The sequence below is a fragment of the Apodemus sylvaticus genome, chromosome 21 (assembly GCF_947179515.1).
Source record: "Apodemus sylvaticus chromosome 21, mApoSyl1.1, whole genome shotgun sequence".
In the NCBI taxonomy this organism is placed as follows: Eukaryota; Metazoa; Chordata; class Mammalia; order Rodentia; family Muridae; genus Apodemus; species Apodemus sylvaticus.
The window spans coordinates 53,560,470-53,588,406 of record NC_067492.1 but is presented as its reverse complement, the minus strand read 5'-3'; the positions used below and the strand labels follow the sequence as shown (position 1 = coordinate 53,588,406).

General features: G+C 42.8%; 1 protein-coding gene across 4 annotated transcripts in view; it reads left to right on the top strand.

The window, feature by feature from the left end:
- Positions 1 to 27,937, top strand: part of Nr3c2 (nuclear receptor subfamily 3 group C member 2) — a 340,219-nt gene that overhangs the window by 290,485 nt on the left and 21,797 nt on the right. For all 4 annotated transcript variants that reach the window (XM_052166763.1, XM_052166760.1, XM_052166762.1 and 1 more), the window contains exons 7-8: positions 16,173 to 16,303; positions 22,890 to 23,047. In XM_052166763.1, the coding sequence (XP_052022723.1) occupies positions 16,173 to 16,303; positions 22,890 to 23,047 (289 nt within the window). The remainder of the gene's footprint in view (positions 1 to 16,172; positions 16,304 to 22,889; positions 23,048 to 27,937) is intronic.

Sequence of the window (27,937 nt, the reverse complement as noted above, 5' to 3'; positions counted from 1 at the left end):
CAGACCACAGTTTAAACCTTAAAGTAACAGTTGCCTCCACTTAACCTTCCAAGAAATGTCTTGGAATAAGTAAATTAATTTAATCACCTTTGTGATAAAAGTGAGGATTTTATAAATTTCCTTTCCAAATCTAGAACCAAAAAGATCGGGAGCTGGAGAGATGTCTCAATGGTTCAGAATACTGGCTGCTCTTCTAGAGGACCTCAGTTCAATTCCCAGGACTCACATGGCAGCTTACAACTGTCCAAAACTCCAGGATCTCGCATGATCACACAGACATGCATGCAGGCAACGCATCAATGCACAGAATATAAAAATAGGCAAAATCTTTACAAAGTAAGGTCAGTTCGCTACATCGTAAACCATCCAGTTCATTCCTGGGGGAGCAGAGTGATGGCATGTTCCTGTGTGGCCGTCCCCAAGGCTCCAGAGCTGGTGCAGGTGATCATCTGAGGCTACCTATACCCCTCACTATTGCTGTTTCACCATACTGTGGCTTCTTCAGCCACCCGTGTCAGGGACACGTATACCTCCATGACATAACAAGTCATCCTGAAATACTGCTCAGAAATCACCTTACTTAAGTCAGTTACCTTGTTCATGGCCTGAGGAGAGGCGGAGCTTATGAAGGAAGAGGGTTGAGGCAGTGCTCAGCATTTGTGTGACACAGTTCAGCAGTTGCCCCAATTCACACTGCAAAACCCGAGCTTCTGCAGGTTAGCTATGACTGTGTGCCCTCTCTTTTGTACCCCAAACTATCCTGATACCTGACGGGAACCACTGATCATATTAAGAATTTATTGGTGCATTATGAATATCTGCGCTGGTACATGCCGTATGCATGTCTCTGAAGGCCAGAGGACAACTTCAGGTGCCGGCATTCCTTAGGAGCTGTCTGTCCACCTTGTTTTTATGAGGTGAGGTGCTGCTGACAGCTGTATGAAAGCACATCTCTTTGGGGGCATCAATTTTGGTGACAAAGAGGAGAACACCAGGTTGACTTCTAACTAGCACTGAATGCACTGTGAGATGCTGAGAAGAATACGTAAATGTCCTAGAGACCCTGTGCTGCCTGGATCTCTAAGGCACCAGCTCAGGAAAGGGAGAGCAGACACAATTCTCATGATGATCTCAGGACCTGACGCTGAGCTGAGGAAGGAGCTGAGTTCTTCCACGGCACATACTCTGTACAGCCTAAGGAGAGCAAACCAGGAGCATAGCTAGCAAAAATGTGTGACCATTGTTGGGAGGAGAAATAGTTAACTTGAATAATTTGAAAATTCAAATTGAGATAATTTTTATTTCCATTAAGGTTTAGAGGAAGAGACTGTTTCTAAATGCTGGATTTTCTGGTTTTGTTGTTGTTGTTGTTGGTGGTGGTGGTGGTGGTGGTGGTTGGTTGGTTGGTTTTTGGTTTTTGATTTTTGGTTTTTTTTTTTTTTTAAATGATGAGCACCAGTCAGGAGCCATCTGTCACACTGTCCACAGAACAGAATGTTTGATTTATCCCAACCTGATGATGTAGCGTGCAGTGCCCTGATCTGCTGTGATCTCAAGTTACTTGACTCACTGTTACAAGACCCACTCTGCCTCATGATGACACACCACCTCATGACAGCACACCACACAAGGTCCTAGAGGCAATTTACTGAAGTTTTAACTGGCTACTAGAAAACCACATGTCCTTAATGATAGAGCTGCTCCAGAGAGTCCAGAAACTCAAGAACATTCACCCTGGTTCAACGGCTCAGCTGCTGGAAGCTTAGATTCACCTTATACCCGTCACTGTGAGATATTTATTTGCCGCTCACCTCACATCATTTTGAACACATGCCATATAAAAACCAATCATGGAATGATATATTCCATGTCTCGAGAAGGGCAGAGAACACAGTGCAGGCAGTCCCTCAGGTCTAATGCAGGGTCGACTGAATTATTTTAGTAGTCTTTTTTCAATACTTCCCAAAGTGCTGTCTTACATACACACCTCAGAGGTGCTTAAGTGAGAAGAGATGTTGGTGCACTGTTGCCAAAGAATCTGCAATAAACAGCACCGTCAGTCTTTTCCTGGGGCCCACAGGTGGCAAACTATTGTCCTTAGGCATTCAGAACATCAGCCAGCCACACAAGGTTATGCCAATTAAATGACAGTTTATGGAAGACATAATGAGACATGGAATCCATCTTCTTCTTCCCCATAGGGCATCAGGACTATAACAAACAGGACCCTGGGGACTGTTTCCAGGTGACCTTTGTAACCATGGTTTATTAAAGAACTTTTATGTCTCCTGCTTTCTAAAAGCCTCACATACAACTTGCAGTAAAACACAGACAGCAACACAGAGGACTGACAAGACAGCAAGCAAGGCAGAGCAAGCTGTGGAAACGGACAAGAGATGTTCTGTGTCTTATGAAAGGAGAAACAATAATGCCCAAGCCCTTGGCAGAAGCGAAATGATTAAACACAATTTTAGTTTTGTAATCTCTGCTAGAGTATATAGTAAGACGATGATTTGGAAACAGTCACTTCCCCCCGCCTCCCCAACTTGGTAGGAATGAAAATACACATGAGACTTGCCGTGTTGACCTTCTCAGCTCAGGGAAGTAAAATATAATCGCATACTCGTGCAGTTAATCAAGGGAATTCTTGCATCGAATGAAGCTGAAGCTGCGTCCCTTATAATCGCACCACCAAGCCCCTACTCTTCTTGATTACTCAGAGAAACCTACATAGGTGAAACCATACAGTATTTGTCATTGGTGACATTTATTTTACTTGATGTACAGCATAAAGATCTATTCATGCTGGGCTGGACAGATGGCTCAGTTGAGAACCCAGGTATGATTCCTAGCACCTAAACCCGTCAGCTCACAATCGTCTGTAGCTCCACTTCATTGCCTCCTCTATTTCAGTCGATAGTTCAAGACTGACTTGCAGCTGTATATTGACTTTTGGATTTTAAAGACAAGATACAGAGTTCCTTTTCTTTCTTAAGGGAGTCAAGTACAATCTTACTTGATGATACCTGATTATTCTGTTCAAAACAAGATGCAATCATTAAATGAATGAAATCATATAGTAGAATCTTTCTGCAAAGACAGAAGTTTTAATACCAGTATCGTGCCAAAATATTGTCCTTGCTTCTCCTTCTTTTGAAGTACCTTTCTGTACATGAAATCTAATTGTGAAAACAATGTAGTGAAGCAAAGCATGCTTGCAAGGTGGTCAGCCTACTCTCATAGAATTCAAGCTATCGTGAGTACATCATCTTCCTCTTATGGAAAGGGATTTGGAAGCACAAAAGTTCTACTACATAATGTGGGATAGATGGTAAACAATGGACTCACTGATTATAAAATCAGGTTCATGCTGGAGATCTCTGTGCAGGTGGATGATAAGAGGAGAGACTTGAAAGGTCTCTCCTGGCCAAAGCGCCCAAGAAAGTAAATCACTAGAGTTTGGATAGTGGCCTCTTCACATCAGCATCCCTCAGAAGCATGCTGACAGTTCCACACGATGTAATGAGAATTAGCAAGAAGTAATCAACTCTTGTATGCAGGAACTGTCCCTGCGCACAGCCATGTGGGCTCCGCGGCTCACCAACAGTTCCTGGGCTCAGTTCAGACCCACGTGACGAAACCTGCTTTCCTTAGGTGTTTTGCACACATGAGCCCTCTCAGGTGCTTCCAGACAGGGTTGCGCCTCCCAAACCTTTGCTCTGCGTGTGGATATTGTGCTAACACGTCTGAGAAACAGAAACACTTTGACATGAAGGTGTTTACTTCTCGTGTTCAACACTAAGCAAGCCGCTTCTACCTTGCAAACATCTGCCTGTCTCTCCTCTTCCCTTGTTGTACTAGCCTATATATAGAAGTGATAATAATAAAATGTTTTTTTCCTTGAAAATTCATTTCAAGAATTTGATGCTTTCTTGGCTTGCTTCAGCCAAAATGAGCACTGACTTCTCTAGAAATATTTTCTCTATTGCAATTATATTTTTTAATTTTATTTTTGATTAGATATAGTCTCTATTTACATTTCAAATAATTTCCCCTTTCCTGCCCCCCCCCAAATTCCATAATCCATCTCTCCTCCCCCTGTTCCCCAATCAACCTCCTCCTGCTTCCCTATTCTGGTATTTCCCTACACTGAGGCGTGGAGCCTTTTCAGGACCAGGGGCCTCTCCTCCCTTTGATGTCCAACAAGGCCATCCTCTTCCTTCTTCCTGGGCATCATTTGATATGTGAATTGTGTCTTGGGTATTCCAAGCTTCGGGCTAGTATCCGCTTATCAGTGAGTGCATACCATGAGTGTTCTTTTGTGATTGGGCTACCTCAATTAGGATAATATTTTCCAGTTCCACCAATTTGCCTAAGAATTTCATGAATTCATTGTTTTTAATAGCTGAGTAGTATTCCATTGTGTAAATATACCACATTTTCTGTATCTGTTCCTCTGTTGAGGGACATCTGGGTCCTTTCCAGCTTCTGGCTATTATAAATATGCTGCTATGAACATAGTGGAGCATGTGACCTTATTACATGCTGGAGAATCCTCTGGGTATAGGCCCAGGAGTGGTATAACATGGTCCATTGATGGACCATGCCTGGTTTTCTGAGGAACTGCCAGACTGATTTCCAGAGTGGTACCAGCTCGCAAATCTACCATCAGTAGAGGAGTGTTCCTCTTTCTTCACATCCTTGCAAGCACCTGCTGTCTCCTGAGTTTTTTATCTTAGCCATTCTGACCGGTGTGAGGTGAAATCTCAGGGTTGTTTTGATTTGTATATCCCTGATGACTAAGGATGTTGGACATTTCTTTAAGTGCTTCTCAGCCATTCAATATTCCTCAGGTGAAAATTCTTTGTTTAGCTCTGTACCCCATTTTTAATAGGATTATCTGGTTCTCTGGAGTCTAACTTCTTGAGTTCATTTGTATTGGATATTAGACCTCTGTTGGATGTAGGGTTGGTAAACATCTTTTCCCAATTTGTTGGTTGCTGTTTTGTCCTATGGACAGTATCCTTTGCCTAACAGAAACTTTGTAATTTTATGAGGTCCCATTTGTCAATTCTTGATCTTAGAGCATAAGCTATTGGTGTTGTGTTTAGGAAATTTTCCCCTGTGCCCATGTGCTCAAGGTTCTTCCCCAGTTTCTTTTCTATTAGTTTCAGTGTGTCTGGCTTTATGTGGAGGTCCTTGATCCACTTGGACTTGAGCTTAGTATAAGGAGATAAGAATGGATGGATTTGCATTCTTCTGCATGCTAGCCCCCAGTTGAACCAGCACCATTTGTTGAAAAAACTTTTTTTTCCACTGAATAGCTCCTTTGTCAAAGATCAAGTGACCATAAGTGTGTGGGTTCATTTCTGGGTCCTCAATTCTATTCCATTGATCAACCTGCCTGTCACTATGCCAATACCATGCAGTTTTTATCACTATTGCTCTGTAGTACTGCTTGAGGTCCAGGATACTGATTTCCCCAGAAGTTCTTTTACTGGTGAGAATAGTTTTAGCTATCCCATTTTTTTGTTTGTTTGTTTGTATGTTTTGTTTTGTTTTGTTTTGGGTTTTTTTTTTGTTCTTCCAGATGCATTTGAGAATTGCTCTTTCTAACTCTATGAAGAATTGAGTTAGAATTTTGATGGGGATTGCATTGAATCTGTATATTGCTTTTGGCAAGATGGTCATTTTTACTATATTAATCCTGCCAATCCACAAGCATGGGAGATCTTTCCATTTTCTGAGGTTGTCTTCCATTTCTTTCTTCAGAGACATGAAATTCTTGTCATACAGAGCTTTCACTTATTAGGTTAGAGTTACACCAAGATAGTTTATATTGTTTGTGGCTATTGTGAAGGATGTCATTTTCCTAATTTCTTTCTCAGGCTACTTATCCTTTGAGTATAGGAAGGCTACTGATTTGTTTGAGTTAATTTTATATCCGGCCACTTTGCTGAAGTTGTTTATCAGCTATAGGAGTTCTCTGGTGGAGATTTTTGGGTCACTTAAGTGTATTATCGTATCATCTGCAAATAGTGATAATTTGACTTCTTCCTTTCCAATTTGTATCCCTTTGACCTCTTTTTGTTATCTAATTGCTCTAGCTAGAACTTCAAGTACTATATTGAATAAATATGGAGAGAGAGGGCAGCCTTGTCTAGAGGGATTTTAGTGGGATTGCTTCAAGTTTCTCTTCATTTAGTTTGATGTTGGCAACTGGTTTGCTATATATTGCTTTTACTATGTTTAAGTATGGGCATTGAATTCCTGTTCTTTCCAAGACTTTTACCATGAAAGGATGCTAAATTTTGTCAAATGCTTTTTCAGCATCTATTGAAATGACCATGTGGTTTTTTCTTTGAGTTTGTTTATGAAGTGGATTACATTGATGGATTTCCATGTATTGAACCATCCCTGCATCCCTGGGATGAAGCCTACTTGATCATGGTGAATGATCATTTTGATGTGTTCTTGGATTCAGTTGGCAAGAATTTTATTGAGTACTTTTGCATCAATATTCATAAAGGAAATTGGTCTGAAGTTCTCTTTCTTTGTTGGATCTTTGTGTGGTTTTGGTATCAGTGTAATTGTGGCTTCAGAGAATGAGTGGGTAATGTTCCTTCTGTTTCTATGTTGTGGAATCATTTGAAGATTATTGGTGTTAGGTCTTCTTTGAAGGTCTGATAGAATTCTGCACTCAAACCATCTGTTCTTATGCTTTTTTTTTTTTTTTTTTTTTTTTGCCCCTTGGGAGACCTTCAATGACTGCTTCTATTTCCTTAGGGGTTATGGGATTGTTTAGATGGTCTGATTCTGATTTAACTTTGGTATTTGGTATCTGTCCAGAAAATTGTTCATTTCATTCAGATTTTCCAGTCGTGTTGAATATAAGCTTTTGTAGTAGGATCTGATTTTTTTTTAATTTCCTCAGTTTCTGTTGTTATATCTCCATTTCCATTTCTGATTTTGCTAATTTAAGTATTATCTCTGTGCCCTCTAGTTAGCCTGCCTAACGGTTTATCTATCTTGTTGATTTTCTCAAAGAACCAGATCCTGGTTTTGTTGATTTTTTTGTATAGTTCTTTTTGTTTATACTTGGTTAATTTCAGACCTGAGTGATGATTTCCCGCTGTCTGTTCCTCTTGGATATATTAGTTTCTTTCAGTTCTAGCACTTTCAGGTGTGCTGTTAAGCTGCTAGTGTATGCTCTCTCCAGCTTCTTTTTAGAGGCACTCAGAGCTATGAGGCTTTTCGGTTAGCATTGCTTTCATTGTGTCCCATAAATTTGGGTATGTTGTGCCTTCATTTTCATTAAATTGTAAAAAGTCTTTGATTTCTTTCCTTATTTCTTCCTTGACCAAGGTATTGAGTAGAGCATTGTTCACCTTCCATGTGAATGTGGGATTTCTGTTGTTTTTGTTGCTATTGAAGACTACCCTTCTCCATAGTGATCTGATAGGAGGCATGGGATGAGTTTGATCTCCTTTTATCTCTTGAAGTCTGTTTTGTGACCGATTATATGGTCAGTTTTAGAGAAGGTACCATGAGGTGCTGAGAAGAAGGTATATTCTTTTGACTTAGGATGAAATGTTCTATAGATATCTATTAAATCCATTTGATCCAAAACTGTTAGTTTCACCATGTCTCTGTTTAGTTTGTGTTTCCCTGATCTGTCCATTGAGGAGAGTGGGGTGTTGAAGTCACCCACAATTACTGTGTGAGGTGCAATGTGTGCTTTGAGCTTTAGTAAAGTTTCTTTTACAAATGAAGGTGCTGTTGTATTTGGAGCATAGATGTTCAGAATTGATAGTTCTTCTTGGTGGATTTTTCCTTTGATGACTTTAGGTGGATGTCTCTTTCGATGACTTTAGGTTGAAAATCAATTTTATCTGATATTAGAATGGCTACTCCAGCCAGGCAGTGGTGGTGCACGCCTGTAATCCCAGCACTCTGGGAGGCAGAGGCAGGTGGATTTCTGAGTTCGAGGCCAGCCTGGTCTACAGAGTGAGCTCCAGGACAGCCAGAGCTATACAGAGAAAATCTGTCTCTAAATAAATAAATAAATAAATAAATAAATAGAATGGCTACTCCGGCTTGTTTCCTGAGACCATTTGCTTGTAAAATTATTTTCCAGCCTTTTATTCTGAGGTAGTGTTTGTCTTTGACAATGAGATATGTGTTTCCTGTATGCAGCAAAACGTTGGGTCCTGTTTATGTATCCAGTCTGTTAGTTTATGTCTTTTTATTGGGGGAACTGAGTCCATTGATGTTAAGAAATATCAAGGAATAGTGATTGTTGCTTCCTGTTAGTTTTGATGTAATTTTTATGTTTGTGTGATTATCTTCTTTTGGGGTTGTTGAAAGAAGATTAATTTCTTGCTTTTTCTAGTATGTAGTTTCCCTCCTTTTGTTTGTGGTTTTCATTCATTATCCTTTGAAGGGCTGGATTTTTGGAAAGATGTTGTGTAAATTTGTTTTTGTCATGAAATACCTTGGTTTCTCTATCTATGGTAATTGAGAGATTTGCTGATTATAGCAGTCTGGGTTGGCATTTGTGTTACCTTAGGGTCTGCATGACATCTGCCCAGACTCTTCTGGTTTTCATAGTCTCTGATGAGAAGTCTGGTGTAATTCTGATAGATCTACTCGTTACTTGCCCTTACTGCTTTTAATATTGTTTCTTTATTTAGTACATTTGTCATTTTAATTATTATGTGACAGGAGGAATTTCTTTTCTGGTCAAATCTATTTGGAGTTCAGTAGGTTTCTTGTATGTTCACGGGCATCTCTTTCTTTAGGTTAGGGAAGTTTTCTTCTATAATTTTGTTGAAGACATTTTCTGGCCCTTTAAGTTGGAAATCTTCCCTCTCTTCTTATAATCCTTAGGTTTGATCTTCTCATTTTGTCCTGAATTTCCTGGATGTTTTGGGTCAGGAGCTTTTTACATTTTGCATTTTCCTTGACTGTTGTGTCAATGCTTTCTATGGTATCTTCTGCATCTGAGATTCTCTCTTCTATCTCTTGTATATGCTTGCATCCATGACTCCTGACTTCTTTTCTAAAGTTTCTATGTCCAGAGTTGTTTCCCTTTGTGATTTCTTTATTGTTTCTCCCTCTGTTTTTAGATCGTGGATAGTTTTGTTCAATTCCTTCACCTGTTTGGTTGTAGTTTCCTGTAATTCTTTGAGAGCTTCTACCTGTTTATCTGTGTTCTCCTGTATTTCTTTTCTTTTTTTTTTTTTTGGATTTTATTTATTTTTTATTTTTTTTATTTACATTGCAAATGATTTCCCCTTTTCTGGGTCCCCACTCCCCACAAGTCCCATAAGCCCTTTTCTGTCCCCCTATTCTTCCATCCACCCCTTCTCACTTCCTTGTTCTGGAATTCCCCTATACTCTTGCACTGAGTCTTTCTTTAAGGGAGTTATTTATATCCTTCTTGAAGCCCTCTATCAGCATCATGAGCTGTGATTTTAAATCCAAATCTTGCTTTTCTGATGTGTTGTGGGGGGTGGGTATCCAAGACTTGCTGTTGTAGGAGAATTGGGCTCAGATGGTGCCTTGTTGCCTTGATTTCTCTTAGTAAGGTTCCTGTGTTTGCCTTTTGCCATCTGGTTATGTCTGGTGTTAGTTGGTCCTGCTGTCTCTGGCTGATGCTTGTCCCTCCTGTGTGATTGCAAGCCTGTCTCAGCACCCCTGAGTAACCTGCTCTCTCCTGGCACAGAGTGCTGTGGTGCTGCCCAGCTCCTGGGTGCATGTGGGGCCCTGGTGGACCAAGTCCCAACTCTGCAATTACATTTTTAAAGAACTAACCTTCACATGGTACTGTATGCATTGGGAATGTCTGCAGAGTTCTTTCCTATGTCTGTACATGACTGGAATGATTGGATGTATTTGCGTGTTGCTAGTGCAGAGCCTGGGTCTCAGAAGTCACAGGAGTGTGAGCCTCTGGAGCTGTGTGGCAACTCCATGCAAGCCAAAAGTGCTTGCTCCCCTGTGGGAAAGGAAAGGCATGCCAAGAAAAGTGTGTGAGTGGCTTGGGGAGCTACTCAGTCGGTAAAGTGCTTGTCCCACAAGGACCAGAACCTGAGTTTGAGTCCCAGACCTCCCATTAAATAGTCAGGTGCAGTGGTTGCTTATAATCCAATGCTGATAGGATCCTGGGATTAGTCAGTCAGGCTTACCTACTCAGAAAGTCGGCTAGTGAGAGACCTTGTCTCAAAAACACAAGGTTGATGGCACCTTTCTTCCCAGGATATCATGCTAAGTTGTCCTCTAGCCGCCACAGCAATGTGAAGTTTTACACACACACACACACACACACACACACACCATGCTACATGTAAGGACACTTTCAGAAGTCAATGTCAAGTTCATATCTGTATCAAACACCATGAGCACACTTATTAGTCTCCTGAATACCCCTTCTCTCCACCTTTTGAAATCTTCATAAATGTCATATTTTATTTGGGAGTCACTTAATAATCGTTCTATCTATAAGTTACCAGTAGCTCACCGGCTTCCTGTCGCCATCATATGCAGATGTGAATGCCTTCACTTCCTTGCTTTATATACTTCCCACTTATTTTTCCTTTTCTTTCTTCTTTAATAATGAAATGTATATTGAGTGAAGGGAGATACTTAGCTGATACTTAGCTTCATTTTATTTTTGACTTTTAAAATGCTTTGTTGCACATGGATCCTCTGTTTAAGAATCTCGTAATAAACCGAATCGTGGCAATGAGCTGAGCCCATTTCTCCATCATAGACACATAGACATCTTTGCACAAACACAAAACAAAAAAGACCCTCCTCAATACATAGGCAGTCTCAAAAAGAGAAGTAGGCAGAGCTGGAGAAATAGCTTTCTTAGTTAACAAGCTTTCCTTGGGAACACGTGGACCTGGGTTTGATCCCCAGAACCCACATGGACAGCTGGGTATGCTGGTGCACACAGAGACGCCCAGGGCGTGGCGAGAGGCAGAAGGCGGAGCCACGGGAGTCGCCGGCCAGTGAGCTCAGGCTAATGAGAAGCCAAGTCTCCAAGAGCAAGGTGGGTGGAACCTGAGGAACACCAGCTGAGGTAATCTAGTCTCCATGCTTCCACGGAGGGAAGGGGGCAAGGGGGCAGGCCTGTTTAACTTTGAGGTAAAGCTCCAATTAGCCAACAGACGAGGGGATGCAGACATCTGCTTTAGGGGTGCATATTAGAACACAAACAGGAAAAGGGCTGTGATTCCAGCTGGGTTGGGCCCTGGGATAGAGCCCATGACTCTGCTGCCGAGACCAATAAAACTCAGCTACTCTTTGACTAGCCCAGGGACATGGCTAGGAAGCAGAACGAAATAAAGAAACAGGCCTGCACCACATCAAGTGGAGTCCAGATTTAACTCCATGTGTCCTACCAGAAGCACTGAAGCTGAGGAATGAACAATAAAACTGGTCCAGAAAACGCGAGGCTCTCAGCGCTCAAGGCGCTTCTCACCGCCAGGACTTCCCGTAGAGCTCCTTCCAGAACCCAGCGCCATACAGGTTCACAGAGGACAGAGAGTGCCAACGGGTATGGCAAGTGTGCATCCCGGCATCCTAAAATGTGCTTGAAAATCTGAAAGAAACTATAAAAAGAAGCACGTCTTAATGTCTGGTAGCGTAATAACCATAGAGAAGAAATGCCTTATGGGAAGTCGCAGATGTTTCTGGACATGGCAAAAACTACCACTGAAAGTCAAGCCCTCGGCACAAGCAATATGATATGGATTTCACAGGACACGTAACAAGAATAACAGTAACACATCTTCGCTTCTTGATGCAAGAAATACTGCCACCAAAATTCAAGAACTAAACACAACAACATGAACTTAGTATAAGTAACAAGAAAATTAAAGAAATCAATTATTATTAATTTTATTATAAGATTAACTAAAGGGGCTGGAGAGATGGCTCAGCGGTTAAGAGCACTGACTGCTCTTCCGAAGGTCCTGAGTTCAAATCCCAGCAACCACATGGTGGCTCACAACCATTTGTAATGAGATCTGATGCCCTCTTCTGGTGTGTCTGAAGACAACTACAGTGTACTCACATATAACAATAAATAAATCTTTAAAAAAAAAAATCCAGGATAGCCAGGGCTATACAGAGAAACCCTGTCTCAAAAAAATACCAAAAGCCAAAAGCCAAAAGCCAAAAAAAAAAAAAATTATGAATTTGACAGTGATTCGGGGTACACAGAGGTAGTTGGGGGGGACAGAGAAGGCTGGAAATGATATAAATACAGTGCTTGGGCATGAAATTCTCAAAAATAATAAATAACAAATAAACTATAGATATTAACATGTGGGTTTAATAGACAAAGAAACATATTTAGTTGGAAAATAAATGTGAAAAAAATCTACCTAGAAGGAAGATAGTAAGAAAAGGGGTGTGAACGGAAGAGAAGTTACATAGAGGCAATGAGAAAGAGCTAACCACCCACTAAGAGCTCGACGACAGGCCGGAGTCAGGACCCTGTGTGCAGAGGTCACAGCAAAGGCCTTCACAGAATTTAACAAATGCCTATGTGTCAGAAACAGCACTGTGCCTCCAACAGAGGAAACAAAGTCAGTCAGTTTCTAGGCACATCAGAGTGAAGGGGCAGGCATGGATTAAGAAGAAAAACATAATTCAAGAAGAAAATTCAAGGCTGTACGGGACTCTTCCCAAAGCCAGGAAGAAGGCTCAGGCTTTGTAGAATAGTAGCCTTAAAGTTCTGGGAGAACTCCAAATCTGGAGGTTTGGAAGGCATCCAAGTAGTCAGGTTTTGACATGTTGAGACAAGTTGAGATGAAAGAATCACTAAAACATGCTCTTTAATAAGTACAAAATGGAACTGAGAAATGAGGCATGGTGGGCAGGAAGTGCTGATGTGCAAAGACCCTGCTACACCCGGACATACTGGTGGGGCCAGCCTGGAGCCAGGGACTGAAGCACTTGCCTGGAGGTGTAAAGGCTGGGACCCACCCTCGGTGCTGCAGAAGGCAGTAAGGCGATGTTGAGAAACACACCGGTGAATCTGAGAGGAGCGAAATGGTTTTGACTGTGACTCAAAAGCAGGATGGATCCAAGCCTGAAGACCATTAGCATGGAGAACAGGAAGTGGTAGAAGAGAGATGATGTAGTGTCAACAGTTTTCTGTTTCTGAGGGAAATCTTCCAATTAACTCTAGACTTTTAACTATGCAAGCTCTTCATTCAAAAATAACCATTAGAAGTGTGAAAGAAAAAAATGTGCATTTTCTAAATGCAGTAGGAAAGCTGGATTGATCCAGTTAAAGGAAGGAAAGCAGAGAGGAGAGAGAGAGAGAGAGAGAACGAGAGAGAACAGAGGCCAAGGGGCCAGTGTGGTGGTGGAAAAGTCCAAGGCTGTCATCATCACAATAAATGAAAACAGATTAAAGCGAGCTAGTCAAGTGGCAAATACTTGGGAATGGATAATGGCAAAACTTGGAGACTCTCAGTTTTTTTTTTTTTTAATTTGGCTTTTTACTGATTAGATACATGTGGTGAATTTTAAATCAATAGAATAAAACAAAACTGAAGAAAGACATTCAAGCAAGTCCTAACAAGAGAGAGAGAGGAAGAAGATGGGGGTGGGGCGGGGAGCAGGAGAAGACAGAATGACAATAGTGAAGCAAGTTAAAGAAGAAACATTAAGAATAAAGGGGTGGGGAAGCTGGCAGATGCCTGCTACTCTACTTATTTGGAGGCTGAGGCAGGAGGATTGCTTGAACCCAGAGGGCCGTGCAGTTGTGAATGCAGCTCAGCGTGCCTAGTTTCGATCCTGAGCACTGTGTATAAACTAGGTGTGGTGGGGAGTGCCTGTGATCCCACTGCTGTAGCCCTTCTGGTTGAAGCAGGAGGATCAAAACCTCAAGCTCATCCCCAGTATCATAGCCAGTCTGAGCTCCATGGACCCAACTAATAAATAATGCTACTTGTTATTATTTTTAAAGTGTGATGTAATGATAGAAGGATTATAAATAAAATGACATGGATAAGAACATGAAGAGACAAATCACCAAAGAAACATTTGAAAAAAAATGTCAGTAAACATTTGAAAAAACATGTTGAGCTATTGGTGATACCGGAATGGAAATAAAAGCAGCTATGAGTTACCCTTGAACATGTGCTCATCAGATGGCAAAATATTTGGGACCAGATAATTGGGAGGGTGTGGAATGGAAGGGCTCTCCTGGGCCCGACTTGGAGGAAGCACTGCTACTGATGACATGAGCAATTCTGAACCAAGCTCAGTATTGTGGAAGTACACAAAGGTTGTCCTTTATAACAGCAATAAAAAGCTGAGAATCCCGTGTGCCCTCCCACCAATAGACCTTGAATCTGTCCACTGTAATAGGTGCTGGGGAAGAGAGCTCAGTGGGTAAGAACCTGTTCTGCTTCTGCAGAGCACCCAGGGTTGGTTCTCCAGCACCGACATCAGGCACCTGCCTATGGCCCACCTCTGAGAGATCCTACACCTTCTGGCTTCCACAGCCACTGCATTCATGTACGTACACACACACACACACACACACACACACACACACACACAGAAAGAGAGAGAGAGAGAGAGAGAGAGAGAGAGAGAGAGAGAGAGAGAGAAATGCATATGTCCACACATACATGGGTGCATGCTCTCGCACATGCGCATGATTTTTTTTAATAAGATTGTTATAATTTCTGATGTTATTCACAAAGCTTGAAGTAAATAGAGTGACCTCACTTAGAGTTCCCAGTATTAAAATAGACACACCTTTCATACGTACGTGTTGAGTGGAAATTAGTTACTGAGAGGTGTCATCTCTAGTGTCAAATCTCAGCATGGCAGTGCAGAAGTGTGTTGTTTTACACACACACACACACACACACTTAACACACACATCTAAGAACAAAGGCTCATCCATCCAGCTTGTTGTTCCTGTCTTAGATGAGGAAGAACGAGGTCAGACCCTGCAGGAAGAGACGAAGCCTCAACTGCATCATGATGAAACTTTAAAAATCTAAAGCAAGTATTATAAAGGCGTTAGCATTTGCTTAATTCTTGGTAGTAGATCTACAAGCTTCTACTGTTACTATGTGCATGCATGCGTGTGTGTGTGTGTGTGTGTGTGTGTAGATATTGTCTTAACATAGCTTCTAGTTTATGACAGGAGAAGGAAGATACTATTGCTATCCAGAGCAAAGTTTGCCCCATTTCCCTCTGGGTTCCTCACCTCTTAGAAGAGGCCTGGCGCCTGAGGAGAGCTCAGGGTGCATCCTGGGAGGGGGCTGCAGGGCAGGTGCTCCCTCGCCTGTCTGGCTACACCTGGAGAAATGCACCAGCCTCGTGGCCCGTCCTGTCCCTTTGGCTGGTGAGTCTTTCCTGGTTTGCAAGTCATCTCTTGCTATGTTTGCAAAGCCTCCCAACAGGCACATTTTTTTTTCTGAAAAACATCTAAAATCAATGTGATGTCATGCTTAACCCTCAAGGAAAATGAGAAGAATGTCCTCTTCGTGGTATATATGAATTTATATAGAAACATTTGGGTGGTAGAATGAAGGGATGGGTTGGCTGTGCGGATGGAAACATTTCTGAATATGGTGACATTGCTTATGGTTTTGATTAGAGCTGATTCTACTTCTTGCTCTTACCTTTCTAATTTGCCTTTAATTCCCTGTATCACGTATATTGGGGAAGTCAGTACCGGGCCTATTCCATGACCTCTGTAAGAGAGGCCGTGTAGAAATGAGCAGAGTCGTGACCACCTTCTGTTCACTGCAGCCAACATAGTCCTTCCTAGTCAGTAAGTCACACCGGCAAGCAACGAGACTTGGGCTTCACCCCACATCACCACAGCTGCTCTGGTTTGTGGGTGATCTCATCACAGCACCCCCATCCACTAACAGCACCCTTAATGTGGAAGGAAATCATGGAACCCTGACATATGAGCGTTTCTCCCATTTTCTCACGGGGAGCTCATAGGGCTTTAGAAACCATCAGAAAGGCACCCGACTTGTCTTTAAAATGCATCTCTGCCTCATGTTGAAGCCATAGGGGGACCTGGGTCAGGATTCTCGTTAAGCTGCTTGGGCTGCCAGCCTGGCCATGATGGCGACCAATCTTCTCAGATGTGTGCGGCTGCTTTTCCTTTGCAGAGAGAAGATGCATCAGTCTGCCATGTATGAACTGTGCCAGGGGATGCGCCAGATCAGCCTTCAGTTCGTGCGCCTGCAGCTGACCTTTGAGGAGTACTCCATAATGAAGGTTTTGCTGCTACTAAGCACAGGTATATTGATGTCCACCCCGGCACTCTTTCTACATTGTCAGATCATCTTCCCTGCATGAGAGGGGCCCGTTTATGATGCTCGGGAAGTTAATAGCCACCCCCTGAAAAGAAATGTGAGAGAGACGGAAGGAGGGTTTTTGGCCTTGCGTGAACTAAATTCCTTGCTGATGATAACATCGGATGAGTTAAACAGTGCAGCCCTTCATGCCTACCCTCACCCAACCACTAAGCCTTTGTTAAGCGTCTGCTTGTGCATATGTGGTACGATCACTTGCTCTTAGCGCATGGGGAGCTTGTCTTATCCTATAAGACAAGTTCAAGGATAACTTGGCTACACTGAGAGCCATGGTGATTTGCTAAGATTAGAGGTGAGGAGGTGTGTTGGTGGCTCAGAGAAGGACACTTCAGTTCTGTAGATAAAGGGGTAGCACATAGCCTGGCTGGATCTCGGGGGCTTTGAAGGGTTCTAGATTGGATCCATGGGGTGCACGGTCTCTTTGTGCCATTCCTGTTGGCAGTGTGAGTGAGCGTGTCTAGGGTGGAGATGAGGCCTTAAGTAAGATACTTAATTATTAATGTTAACTTTAAATATTTTATGCATGCATTCAGTAATTTTCCAGGATGCCTCTGATCCTGTTGCACTGGGAGTCGGAGAGAATAAAGGAGGAATGTCGATTCGACCAGATTGGTCAATGCCCAATGGAAAAGTCTAAATCATATCAAGCACTTCTGAGCAGAGGGTGGCAGGGTCAGTGCTGTGTTTGCAGCTCTGAAAACTTACCAGCAGGCAACTGAATTGAAGGGGGGAAGATGGAAGAGCAGCAGGTGGGTGGCAGACCCTGTGGGTCACATGATGAGCCTAGCAAGGCTGTCCGTGCAGGATGGTGGCAGAGTTGGTCTCAGTAACTACTGAGACGGAAGAGGAAAAGAGATCAAAATAAACCAGACATAATGAAGTCAGGGATAAGCCAGGAGACAATGACAAACACAGGGATGCCATGCGCCAGAATTCTATGGTGAGGGCAAGCTCTGAGAGGAGTTTGTGGAGTATAGGATGAACTCTTTTTTCGATTGGTTAATTTTTATACCAACTATAGTCCTATTGAAGATGGCCAGAAGATGGGGAAAGTTTGAGACTGAAAATCAGTAGTCAAGTTTGAAACATAAATACTTATTTATTATTCCTAGTTGAGACTCAAGTGGTATAATGGAATTGCTGTCCATGTTAGAATTTTGTTGTAATACCTGACTTTTACTAGAACAAAACTATAGGTCATTAAGCCTAAAACTGAGGAGGTGCTCAGTTCTGCTAGGACTAGATGTCCCAGGGTGGAGTGGTACACAGGGGGACTTGTCTTCCTCTAAGGAGGAGAGGAGGAGGCATTAATGGGGAGAGGGATTTGCAAGGTCAGGACTGGGAGGGAAGGGAAGAAGGGGCTATGATTGGGATGTAATATGAATAAAAACAATTATTTAAAAGAAGGACTAAAATTGAGCACAGAACAATTATTGCAAATCAGAGACATAATCCTCATCCACATTTTACATTAACTTTAGTTTAACTTAGTAAATTTTAATTAAAATATAATTGCTTTATATCCTCCCTTCTCTTTTGTCCTTCCAGCCCCTCCCATGTTTTCTCCCTTCACCCCAGTTTCCCTTTCAAACTGACGGCCTCTTTTTCTTTAATTATTATTGTTACATATGCATATAGATACACAAATACATAAAAACAACCTGGTGAGTCCATTTTTTGTTGTTTATGAACATACAGTTTAGGGGCTGGCCACCTGATATTGGATAATCACTCAGGGACTCATCCTTGGGAAAGCCTTGCTGTCCCTTTCTCCACAGTCCTTAGCCTCCTATAGTTCCCTGTATAGGTATGGAACTCTTGAGATTTCTCCCCTTCTAGAATGGTGTGTTGTTTCTTGATACTTTGCTTCTTCATGTCCTATTTAGACAACCATCTAGACTTCACAATCTCACAGCAGAGCACTGGCCCTCTATGACCAAGTATCTGACAGTCACAACTTGAGGAAAGGTTGGCTTTGGCTCACTATGTCAAACAACTCAGTTCACAGTTGTTGACCCCATGTATTCTGGGTAACAGCAATGTATGACAGGGGAGCTTCTTTGTAGCAGACAGAAAATAGAAGAAGGGACAGGAAGGGGACCAACCCCCACTGACTTACTTCCTCTAGTTAAGCCCACCTCCTAAAGTTTTCAGGAAGCTAGGGAATGTGTGCAAACACAGGCCTGCAGAGGACACAGTCGAGTCCTGGCCATTGCCTCGGTAAAGAACAGAGAACCAATGGACTCTTGTTAAAGCCATAGCCGTGGCACAGGGAAAAAGGCAGAGTGTCAGAGAGGTCTGGGACTGAGTGCCGTCAGGAGGCCCCAGGATGGATATGACTAGTGGAGTGGTTTGGACAGAGAAAGTTCAGAACAGAGGGGAGAACTGGAGTTGGCCATCAGGCATATGGGGTGCTTTCCTGGGCTCTCTATGCTCAAGTCTGAGGGGAAAATATAGAGAACAGAGCGAGGGACAGGAAGGGGACCAAACCCCTCTGACATGACAGAAGTGCCTTGGCCAGAGTGTTCGGTGCTTGTTTCTCAAACAACCATGCAAGAATCTTCAAATCAAGGAGAAAGAATCTGAAGAAACTCACCAGGGATATAGAGAAGGCCCAGGGTGGTGACATGGGACAGGGATAGAGAAGCAAACACTGAGGCCTATGTGTGGCAACCTCCAAGGAAACCGAGAGGTTCTGGATATCAAGAGACAGCAAGGGCTCTTGTAGCATGGAAGAAATAGGATAGGATGATGCTTATGAAGAGGAAGGTGTGTGGTCCGCACCCAGCCTCACTTGTGGTTCATAAAGGACTGTGGATGAGGGAGCATCTTCCTAAGGACAGCGGCTAGGAGAACTGGGTAGCTCAGGGCAGAGCAGACAGGGGTAAAGTTCCAGCTGGCTCTGAGAAGCTAGGCTGAACCAGGAGACCAGAGCAGAGTGTCTGTGGGTGACAGCATGGCCCCATGAATGCAGAGCCTCACAGTTTAGTGTGTCTTCCACGCGGTGTCTAATTTCACATTAAGAGCACCTCCTTTTGTATTTAAGAGACCCATTTGAAAGCAGAACAAAGGGAAGGCCCCCCATGGCATTTGTCTGTGTCCTGCTTGAGTCCAAGGCATTAGCAGAGGCCAGGGACTCAGAGCTCCAGCTTCTCCAAAGGCAGTGCCTGCCTTCTTTCCTGGAGACCCATTCGCTGGCTGCTGCTGAGGTCCAGGACAGGCAGCAGGAGGCCAGTGAGGATGGGGCAGGGTGGTGGGTTCCCAAGCATGGGGCCAACCTGGCAGGAGGGGCCACTCTACAGCTGTGTTTGTTTTGGAAGGTGCTCTTAGCTTCTTGCTTTATATCCAGTGAATCGGATGAGCAGGGCAGGGTGCAGGCCTCCCAGGTTACCACAGGCCAGCCACTCCTCACGAATTGCACCCAGCCTTCCCACTCTTGCACAGGGTGAGTGGGAAGAAGCCAGCCCTTCCTCACAGTCCTAATTTGTCCACCCCAGAGCATAACTCTGTAAAGTATTATCTTTCAATTTAGTAGACATGATTTTATTCCACAGTGAAACCATGCTACGTGCTATGACTTGTTTTGAAAAAATATTTCCTTAAACCATCAGATGGAAGGCAGACGGTAAGGGAAATGCTTCTGCCAGTGTCCGTCTCTCACTCTGAAAGTTTGACTTAGCTCGGGCCTTATTCTGTTTACATCCACTTACCCCTTCAGCCTCTGATGTCATTTTAAACTACCTGAATGCATGCATCAGCTTCCAACATAGTACTTTCGATTCTGAAAAAACAAAATTAAAAGGCGGGAGTGCCTAAGGAGCGTGGGATCACAGAAGCTGCAGGCTTTGGCTGCTTGCTTTGCTCATCTGTGATGGACTTCATGAAGCCAGTTCCTAGGTGTGTTACATTTCATAATGGATGACCAGCCTCTCAGAGGACTTAGCAAAGATAGCACAAGGATCCCACAGCCTTTGCTTTGAGAGGAAAGCAGACTGACTTCAAGCTTATGACTCTCAGCTCCTCTCCAGCATGAAGGCTCTGGAACTGTTCCAACAGGCCTGCTGGACTTAATAAGTAAATTCAGAAATTCCGGGAAGACATCCAAAATTCGAGGATTTGCTTAAGTTCCCTTTAGTTGTTGATTTGTTTCAACTTCTAAAAAAAAAAAGTTGGCTGAGAAATTGAGATGCTATACCTCAGTGTGTGTGTGTGTGTGTGTGTGTGTGTGTGTGTGTGTGTGTGTGTGTGTGTAATATTTGGACATGAGATGATATGACCTTGATTCTTTGACAATGCAACTGCCAGAAATAAGATGAACTTTGGTTAATCTAGTTGATATAAGCAAATAGTATCACCATACTGAATGGCACACTGTCCCTGAGTGGTAGATGATATTTTTCATGTAGGGATAGCATCATCACATAAGTATTCATTGAAAAAGATGGACTTTGAATGGCTTTGGTATTTTAAAGACCTGTCAGTCTATGACTGGGTAGCATAGCTTGGTCTTGGTAAGCTTTCAGCTTCCTCTGAAAGTATCAAGTTAGGGTCACTGGTAATTTGCCAGTTATTGCCGTCTTTCTGTAGCTTTTTAAACTTTTCAGAAGAGACTAGTTCTTAGGGGCTGGAAAATGGCTGAGCAGTTAAGGGCAAGTGTTCTTGCAGAGGACTCAGATTTGGTCCCAGTATCCACACAGTGGTTCACAACCGTTGGACATTCTGATTCATGAGATTTCATGCCTTCTTTTGACCTCTGTGGGCACCAGGCATGAATATGGTGTATATGCATAACATGTAGACACATAAAATAAACCTTAAAAAAGTTCCTTATACAATGGGTGCCATTTAACTCAACATTAAAGTCAGATATTTAAAGTCTCACCCGTGGTTTAGCAAGCCACGGGAACGTGCATGGTGACTCTCAGAGATTTGTTTTCCTATGGAAACAGATGCAAGGAATTGATAAGTCAAAACCTCAATAGTTTAACTCTAGAGATGGCTAGCATCACGATGGAGGCTGATTTGTCACATAATTCATTCACATCCTTATTTGTGGAAACAAGATTAATTTGGAGACAGTGGTATACCTGGCTTCCTGGGGCTACACAAGCTACACACAGAACGCTTTTTAATTGCTCTAAAGTACTAATGATCCAAGACATGACCATTTATGCCATTTACAAAAAATAGTAAAGGGGAGTTTTAATAAAGCAGTAAGAACATAAGAGTTCTATATTAGACGCTCACAGTGTTAATATCACGGGACGAATCTTCAGGAGGTCTTTAACTCCTTAAACTTAAATCTTAATGAGGTCTTAAACCTTCATTCTATGTATTTGTACTGTTCATAGTTTTATAGTCTATGTGTTACCACTTATCCACCACACTGGAAACAAAGCAGGAATCTGACTTCCAAAGAGGCATCTTTAATGGCAATGCCACCGATGACCCTCTTGTCACCTTTTGTAATCTGTCCTGCCAGGTGGCTCCTTTCAACACAGCATGGGACTGGGCATGGGAGCACATGGCTGTACAATGCTGTGAACCCCAAAGTTTTGCCTGCTGGGTGGGGTCTGGCTGGGGAACCCAGGGCTTTGTGCATGTTAGAGAAGCCACTGAGCTACATACTCAGCTCCTAAAATAGTCGTTGTAAGTGGACGTTTTGTTTTAGTGTAAAACCTACCCATTTAAAACAAAACAAAACAAAGGAGAAATATGATCCTTCATTTTCTACTTCATCAAAGTTAAAAGTGAACATCAGCTCTCATTGGAGCACAGACAGTGTTGATGCTGAGCCTGCAACAGGCAAACCTATACACACTTCTCTGTGATGCTACCATAGTTTGGAGATCCTAGGCAGTCAGAGAAACAATGTATTCAGCATTGCACATGTGATACATGGCCAATTCCCCATGGTGTCTGCAATTAAACCTAAATTTGAAAATGCTGCCACCCATGACCAGCCCCAGCTTAGATTGTCCTGTGATACTGAAAGGTATTTTCCTGGCTCTGAGGTGCTGGTAAGCAAGGATTCAGAAGACACTCTGAGGACAGTTCGCATACCATGTGGGGCATGGTATCTAGAAGGTAGACACTGAAAGTGGGTTTGAGCTGCCGTTTATTTATTTTATACTCCATAGTAATGAATCCACTTAGAGTCCAGTTTCCTCACCTATAAAGTGAGAATAACAGAGAGCTGTGTAATAATATTGGTGCCAGAACAAAAGGAGCTAACATGTGAATAATCAGGTCTAACAGTTATCATTCTTGTGTGTGTGTGTGTGTGTGAGAGAGAGAGAGAGAGAGAGAAAGAGAGAGAGAGAGAGAGGGAGAGAGTGTTTGCCATGTATGGAACTGCCATATCTTTTCATAATTACAATTAACTAAGACATTGTCCAGCCTCAGAACCAGTATGTGAGTCTAAAATATTTGAGGCTATGGAACTGCAAAGATGATAAGATAAAGCTATGTTCTTCACATGTGGATTTATGTTTTTATTCCTTAACACAGTTCCAAAAGATGGCCTCAAGAGCCAGGCTGCATTTGAGGAGATGAGGACAAATTACATCAAAGAACTGAGGAAAATGGTCACCAAGTGTCCCAACAGTTCTGGACAGAGTTGGCAGAGGTTCTACCAACTGACCAAGCTTCTAGACTCCATGCATGATGTAAGTAGAGCCCTTGATCTCCACGAAGTTGGCATGCAGTGACTACATGTGTGTGTGCACGCGCACATACACAAGCACCCACATGAATATGCACACAGGCATGTGCACACACACACACACACACACACACACACATAGACTTGGCACAATAAAGCCGGATAACTGGCTTCACATGGCTGTGGAAAGAATGGAAGCACCCGGAGGGAGACTGCAAGAGTTAAACTCCAGTTACAGTGCCCTTTCTTTGTCTAACCTTGGGAGAGAGGCTGTGTACAGAAAGGGTGTGGCTCTGTGCCCTGAACCATGGAAGGCTCTCAGATTTACTACAGGTGTCAGATAGAGTTTCACATTTTTGTTTGCAATTTAGGAAATGTTTGGTTCATAAAAATGTTTGCTTTAACATTGCATAAATAGTGTCCATCTTCCACAACTATTAATCTAACAACCCAATCTTTCAAAAACATTATTAGTGGTCTTGAGCCAGCTTGGATCATCTCATTCTGTGCCAAATGTTGAACCCTATAGTCATCAGTCTTCATAGGAGGCATCTCTCTGTTCTGGGTAAATAGAGAAAGTAGATTCTGGGCTTGTTTCTAGTTTCATCAATCAAAGATCTAGCTGAAGTGTTGGTTATCAGCTTCCACAGAATAACAAGCCAGACAGCTCTCTGTTCCTTGTGTCGCTTTTCTAGCTCTTTCTCAAAGAACGTTGTATACAGTTGTTCTGCTCAATGAGTTTTTCATATTTGAGAAATTTTCAACACTTTCATTTGGAGACTTCATTATCTAAGTTTGGCTTGTATGGTTTGAATGATAGATTTCTCTACTGTGGGGGGAAAATGTTGACAGACTCAGTGGCCAAGATTATTTAAGAGTCCTGTGAATGCTGAAGTCAGCTTATGGCCCTGCAGTGTTCCCTCTGTGCTGATGGCCCAGGAGCACAGGTCACTTCCTAGTGCTTTGTATGGAGATCACTGCTTTCTCTGAACTTCTCCAATAACAAAGGGCAAGCTCCACTTCAGGTGAACTCAGAGATAAGTGGTTGTGGCCTTACAGTGTAATTGGAAACATCTCAGAAATCTAAGGTGGTGGTTGGCAAGACTTGTGCCTCACCCTGAAGAAAACCCAGGGGGTGGGGGGGGAAAGGGGACAACTTTCCTGTGTTTGGTGTTATTTCTGCTTATTACCTGCAAGACATCAGATTGTACCTTCCCCACTGATCTCATTGAAATCCAAAATAAAAATAAAAAGAAAGAAATCCCTCCCTAAAAGAGATAACGGTGGGATTTTATAGTTCATTCTCAATGAATTCTGCTCATTGTACAAAGTCAAAGAGTACTGTCAAATTTAGGACGTGGACCTGATTGCATGGGTCAATAAATAAGAGTGCTTTCTAAGCAAGCATGAAGAACTGAGTTCAAATCCTCAGTGGCCACCTAATAGCCAGGCATGGCTGTCCTCATAGGTAGGAAGCTTGTTGGAGCTTACTAGCTGCCAGCCCAGCTCTAAGTTCACGAGAGACCCTGCTTTAAGGGAATAAGTAAGAGAGAGAGAGAGAGAGAGAGAGAGAGAGAGAGAGAGAGAGAGAGAGAGAGTGCAGGGTATCCAACATCTCTCCTCTGCCGCCTACTGTAGCTGGGGAAAACCTGTGTCATCCAGGTTGATTCGACATAATTTAGTGTTTTGGGGTTCTATTATTTAGACATAGTTGATGTACATTAAAAATACATAGTTTAAGTTTTGAAACAGCCATATATCCAGGGCACTAGCACAGCAACCAAGCTAGTGCCATATCCAGCCTCAGATGCCTCCCATCCGCTGAGGTGATGACCTTCGAACTCTTTCTGGGCAGGATGTTCTCTATAGTTTCCTTGTGAAAGGCATTGACCTTGAGCATTACAGTGTCACACAGAAGTGTGTCCTGTAGTGATGTTTTCGTGAGCCTCCCTCAGTCGCCATGGCTGTCCTGAGGCTCATCCATGCTGTTTGGGTGTTCAGAAGCTCGGCGTGCTCTCTCTGTCAGGGTTTCTGCATGGTACACCACTGAGTGAACACACCACAGCTCACTCATGGAATCCACCTGCTGATGGACACTTGACCTGTTCCTAGTTTGGAGTAGTCTGTGTAAATCTGAACAACTCTGCCCCAGTCTTTGTGAAGACAGATGTTGTCCTCTTTTTGTGGGGAGTATCAGGCAGTGGAATTCCTGGTGAACTCTGCACATATATTTTTGTTTTTATAAGAAAGGCCAGAACGTCATCCAAAATCACTAGTTTTGCATTCCCATGTGATGTACCTGAGAATGTAGAATGTCCCACACCCTAGCTAACGATGCTGGGCACGGCTAGTTATTTTTAGTTTGAGTGTTTTTCTTTGCTGTATGTTGGGAGTCACTGTGGTTTTTAATTTGCATTTTCCAAATGAATGGGATTAGACATCTTTTTGTACACTTGCTCGGTTCTAATGTTTTCCTCTGTTTTTCTTTAAATTTTATTGCTTATTAGCTGTTATGTTTTTTTGTTTTTTGCTTTTTTTTCAAGAGAGAGGGTTTCTCTGTGTAGTCCTGGCTGTCCTGGAACTCACTCTGTAGACCAGGCTGGCCTCAAACTCAGAAATTGCTTCCCAAGTGCTAGGATTAAAGGCATGCGCCACCACTGCCCGGCCTCGCTGTTATGTTTTTAAAAACTTTTAAATAGAGTAGCTAAACACATCATTATTATTAAATATGTGATTTTTAATTCTTTCTGATCTGTGCCTCTTCATTACATTCTCTTGGGGAAAATGCCTTTTGAAAGAAGTTTTCTGTGAATATGTACTCACTGTGCAGTGTGTGCTCTTGCTCAGAGTATGTGCGCTTACTGTGCAGTGTGTGCACTTACTGTGCAGTGTGTGTACTTACTGTGCAGTGTGTGTACTTACTGTGCAGTGTGTGCACTTACTGCGCAGTGTGTGTACTTTCTTAGTGTGTGTGCACTTTGCTGTGTAATGCATGTGCTTGCTGTGCAGTGTGTGCACCTACTGTGCATTGTGTGCACTTTCTTGCAGTGTGTGTACTTTCTTACAGTTTGTGTACATTGCTGTGCAGTGCATGCTCTTGCTGTACAGTATGTGCACTTGCAGTGAGTATGTGCAGTCAGAGGACACCCTCCGGGTTGGCCTCCACCTGCTGCCTTGCTGGAGACAAGAGCTTTTGCTCTCTAACATGCCATACTAGGAGAGTAGGCCATAGAGCTTTCAGTCTCCACCTCTTGCCTCTCACACTATTTCTGTGGCTCTGGGGGTCCAAACTCAGGTCATCACATTTGCACAACAAGCTTTTTTATCCTCCAGCCATCTTCCAAGCCTAGACTTTTTTTTTTAAGGTTAGCAAGTACTACAGCAGATGCTTGAGATCATCAACTTGTAAAAAGAAAGCAGTTATTTTGCTTTGCCATTTCAGGGACTCCCACGTTGACTGGTTGGCTTGCCACTTTGGCCAGTGTCATGGCAGCACATCATGGCAAGGGGTGTGCAACAAAGCAAGAACCACTGAGATTTTAGGGAGCCCCAGAAAGAAAGAGAAGAAATGTGGGTCCCACGTTGGCTTTGAGTGCACACATAGCTCCAGGCAGCTACAGACTTCCCACAAGGCCCCACCTCTGAAAGCTTCTGCACCTGTCCCTGGCAGCAGGACCCTGCCACAGGGATGCCATTGGGTGACAGTTCCAGCAAAGGAGTTCAGGGGCTGTTGCTGGCATTCCTACTCTTGTTTTTGGTGCTGTGTCTGGAAGTCCTCAGATCAGTCAAGGCCACACTTAGGTTTTCCGTGAACATTTCTGTAAATTCAATCACCTTATTCTACCTGGATGAAGGTAAATGTACATTTGAAATTGTTTTTATTTGGTAATATTTTATTTTATGATGTCAGAGATGTTTGTTCATTAAGGTGATGGGAAAGAATCATCTAGAGCATTCCCTTTATTTTCCAGTTCAGGATGGAACCCTGGGTAGTGCACAGGGACTCCAGAGGAACCCTGGGAAGCACACGGGAATTCTAGAGAAGCCTTTCTAAGCATTCATGCTTACTAGGCCTGGGGGATACCCACAGTGTTTTCGCTTGAGTAAATCCTTGAATCAACATTGTGGTGTTTTCCTCAAAGGAATGAATTGCTACACCAGCATACTGGCTCTGTCCTTCCAGCCTAGTTCTGGTCACTTAGGGAAAGAGAACATTTGTTTTTGATCCTCAGACAAGTAAAAATCAATTACATCATATACATGGAAATTGTGCTTCCAAGGCTCACATTTTTTCCTGTCTCTCAGGACACGGGTCCACAGCTCCTGGGACACACACATATGCCCACAGTTCCCAGGACACACACATATGCCCACAGTTCCCGGGCCACACGTCCACAGCTCCCAGAACATGGATTTCTTCCACATGGTGCACATATGTGTGGCAGAACTGTGCCAAGGTGGGTGAAAAGAACATTCTGCAAATCACACACTGACAGCTGAGTGCTTGGCCAACAGCTTTTATGAATCAGAACACCTCGGAACATCAATCTTTCCCCAAAACGATGTTTCAAGGAGCACAGCTGTGGGGAGACTCCAAGAAGTAGGAGTGTGTTCTGCATTGCTGATGTTTGGATATTGTGTGTAAAAACTAGGTAGATTCTTATTCTATTAGAGAGAATGGACAATCATTTTTAAATTATTACTAAGAGAGTTAAGGCATCTCCTGTGGTATAAGAAGAATGTGTCTAATTAATTTATTGTTTGTTTTTATGCATTCTCAGAAGTTAAGGACCATTTATGGTATGGTCTGTAGTATTTAGTGAATACAAAAAATTGTGAGTACTGTATCTGGAGGCAAAATTGCCCTTTTCTATTAAATATTGTAAGAGTTACA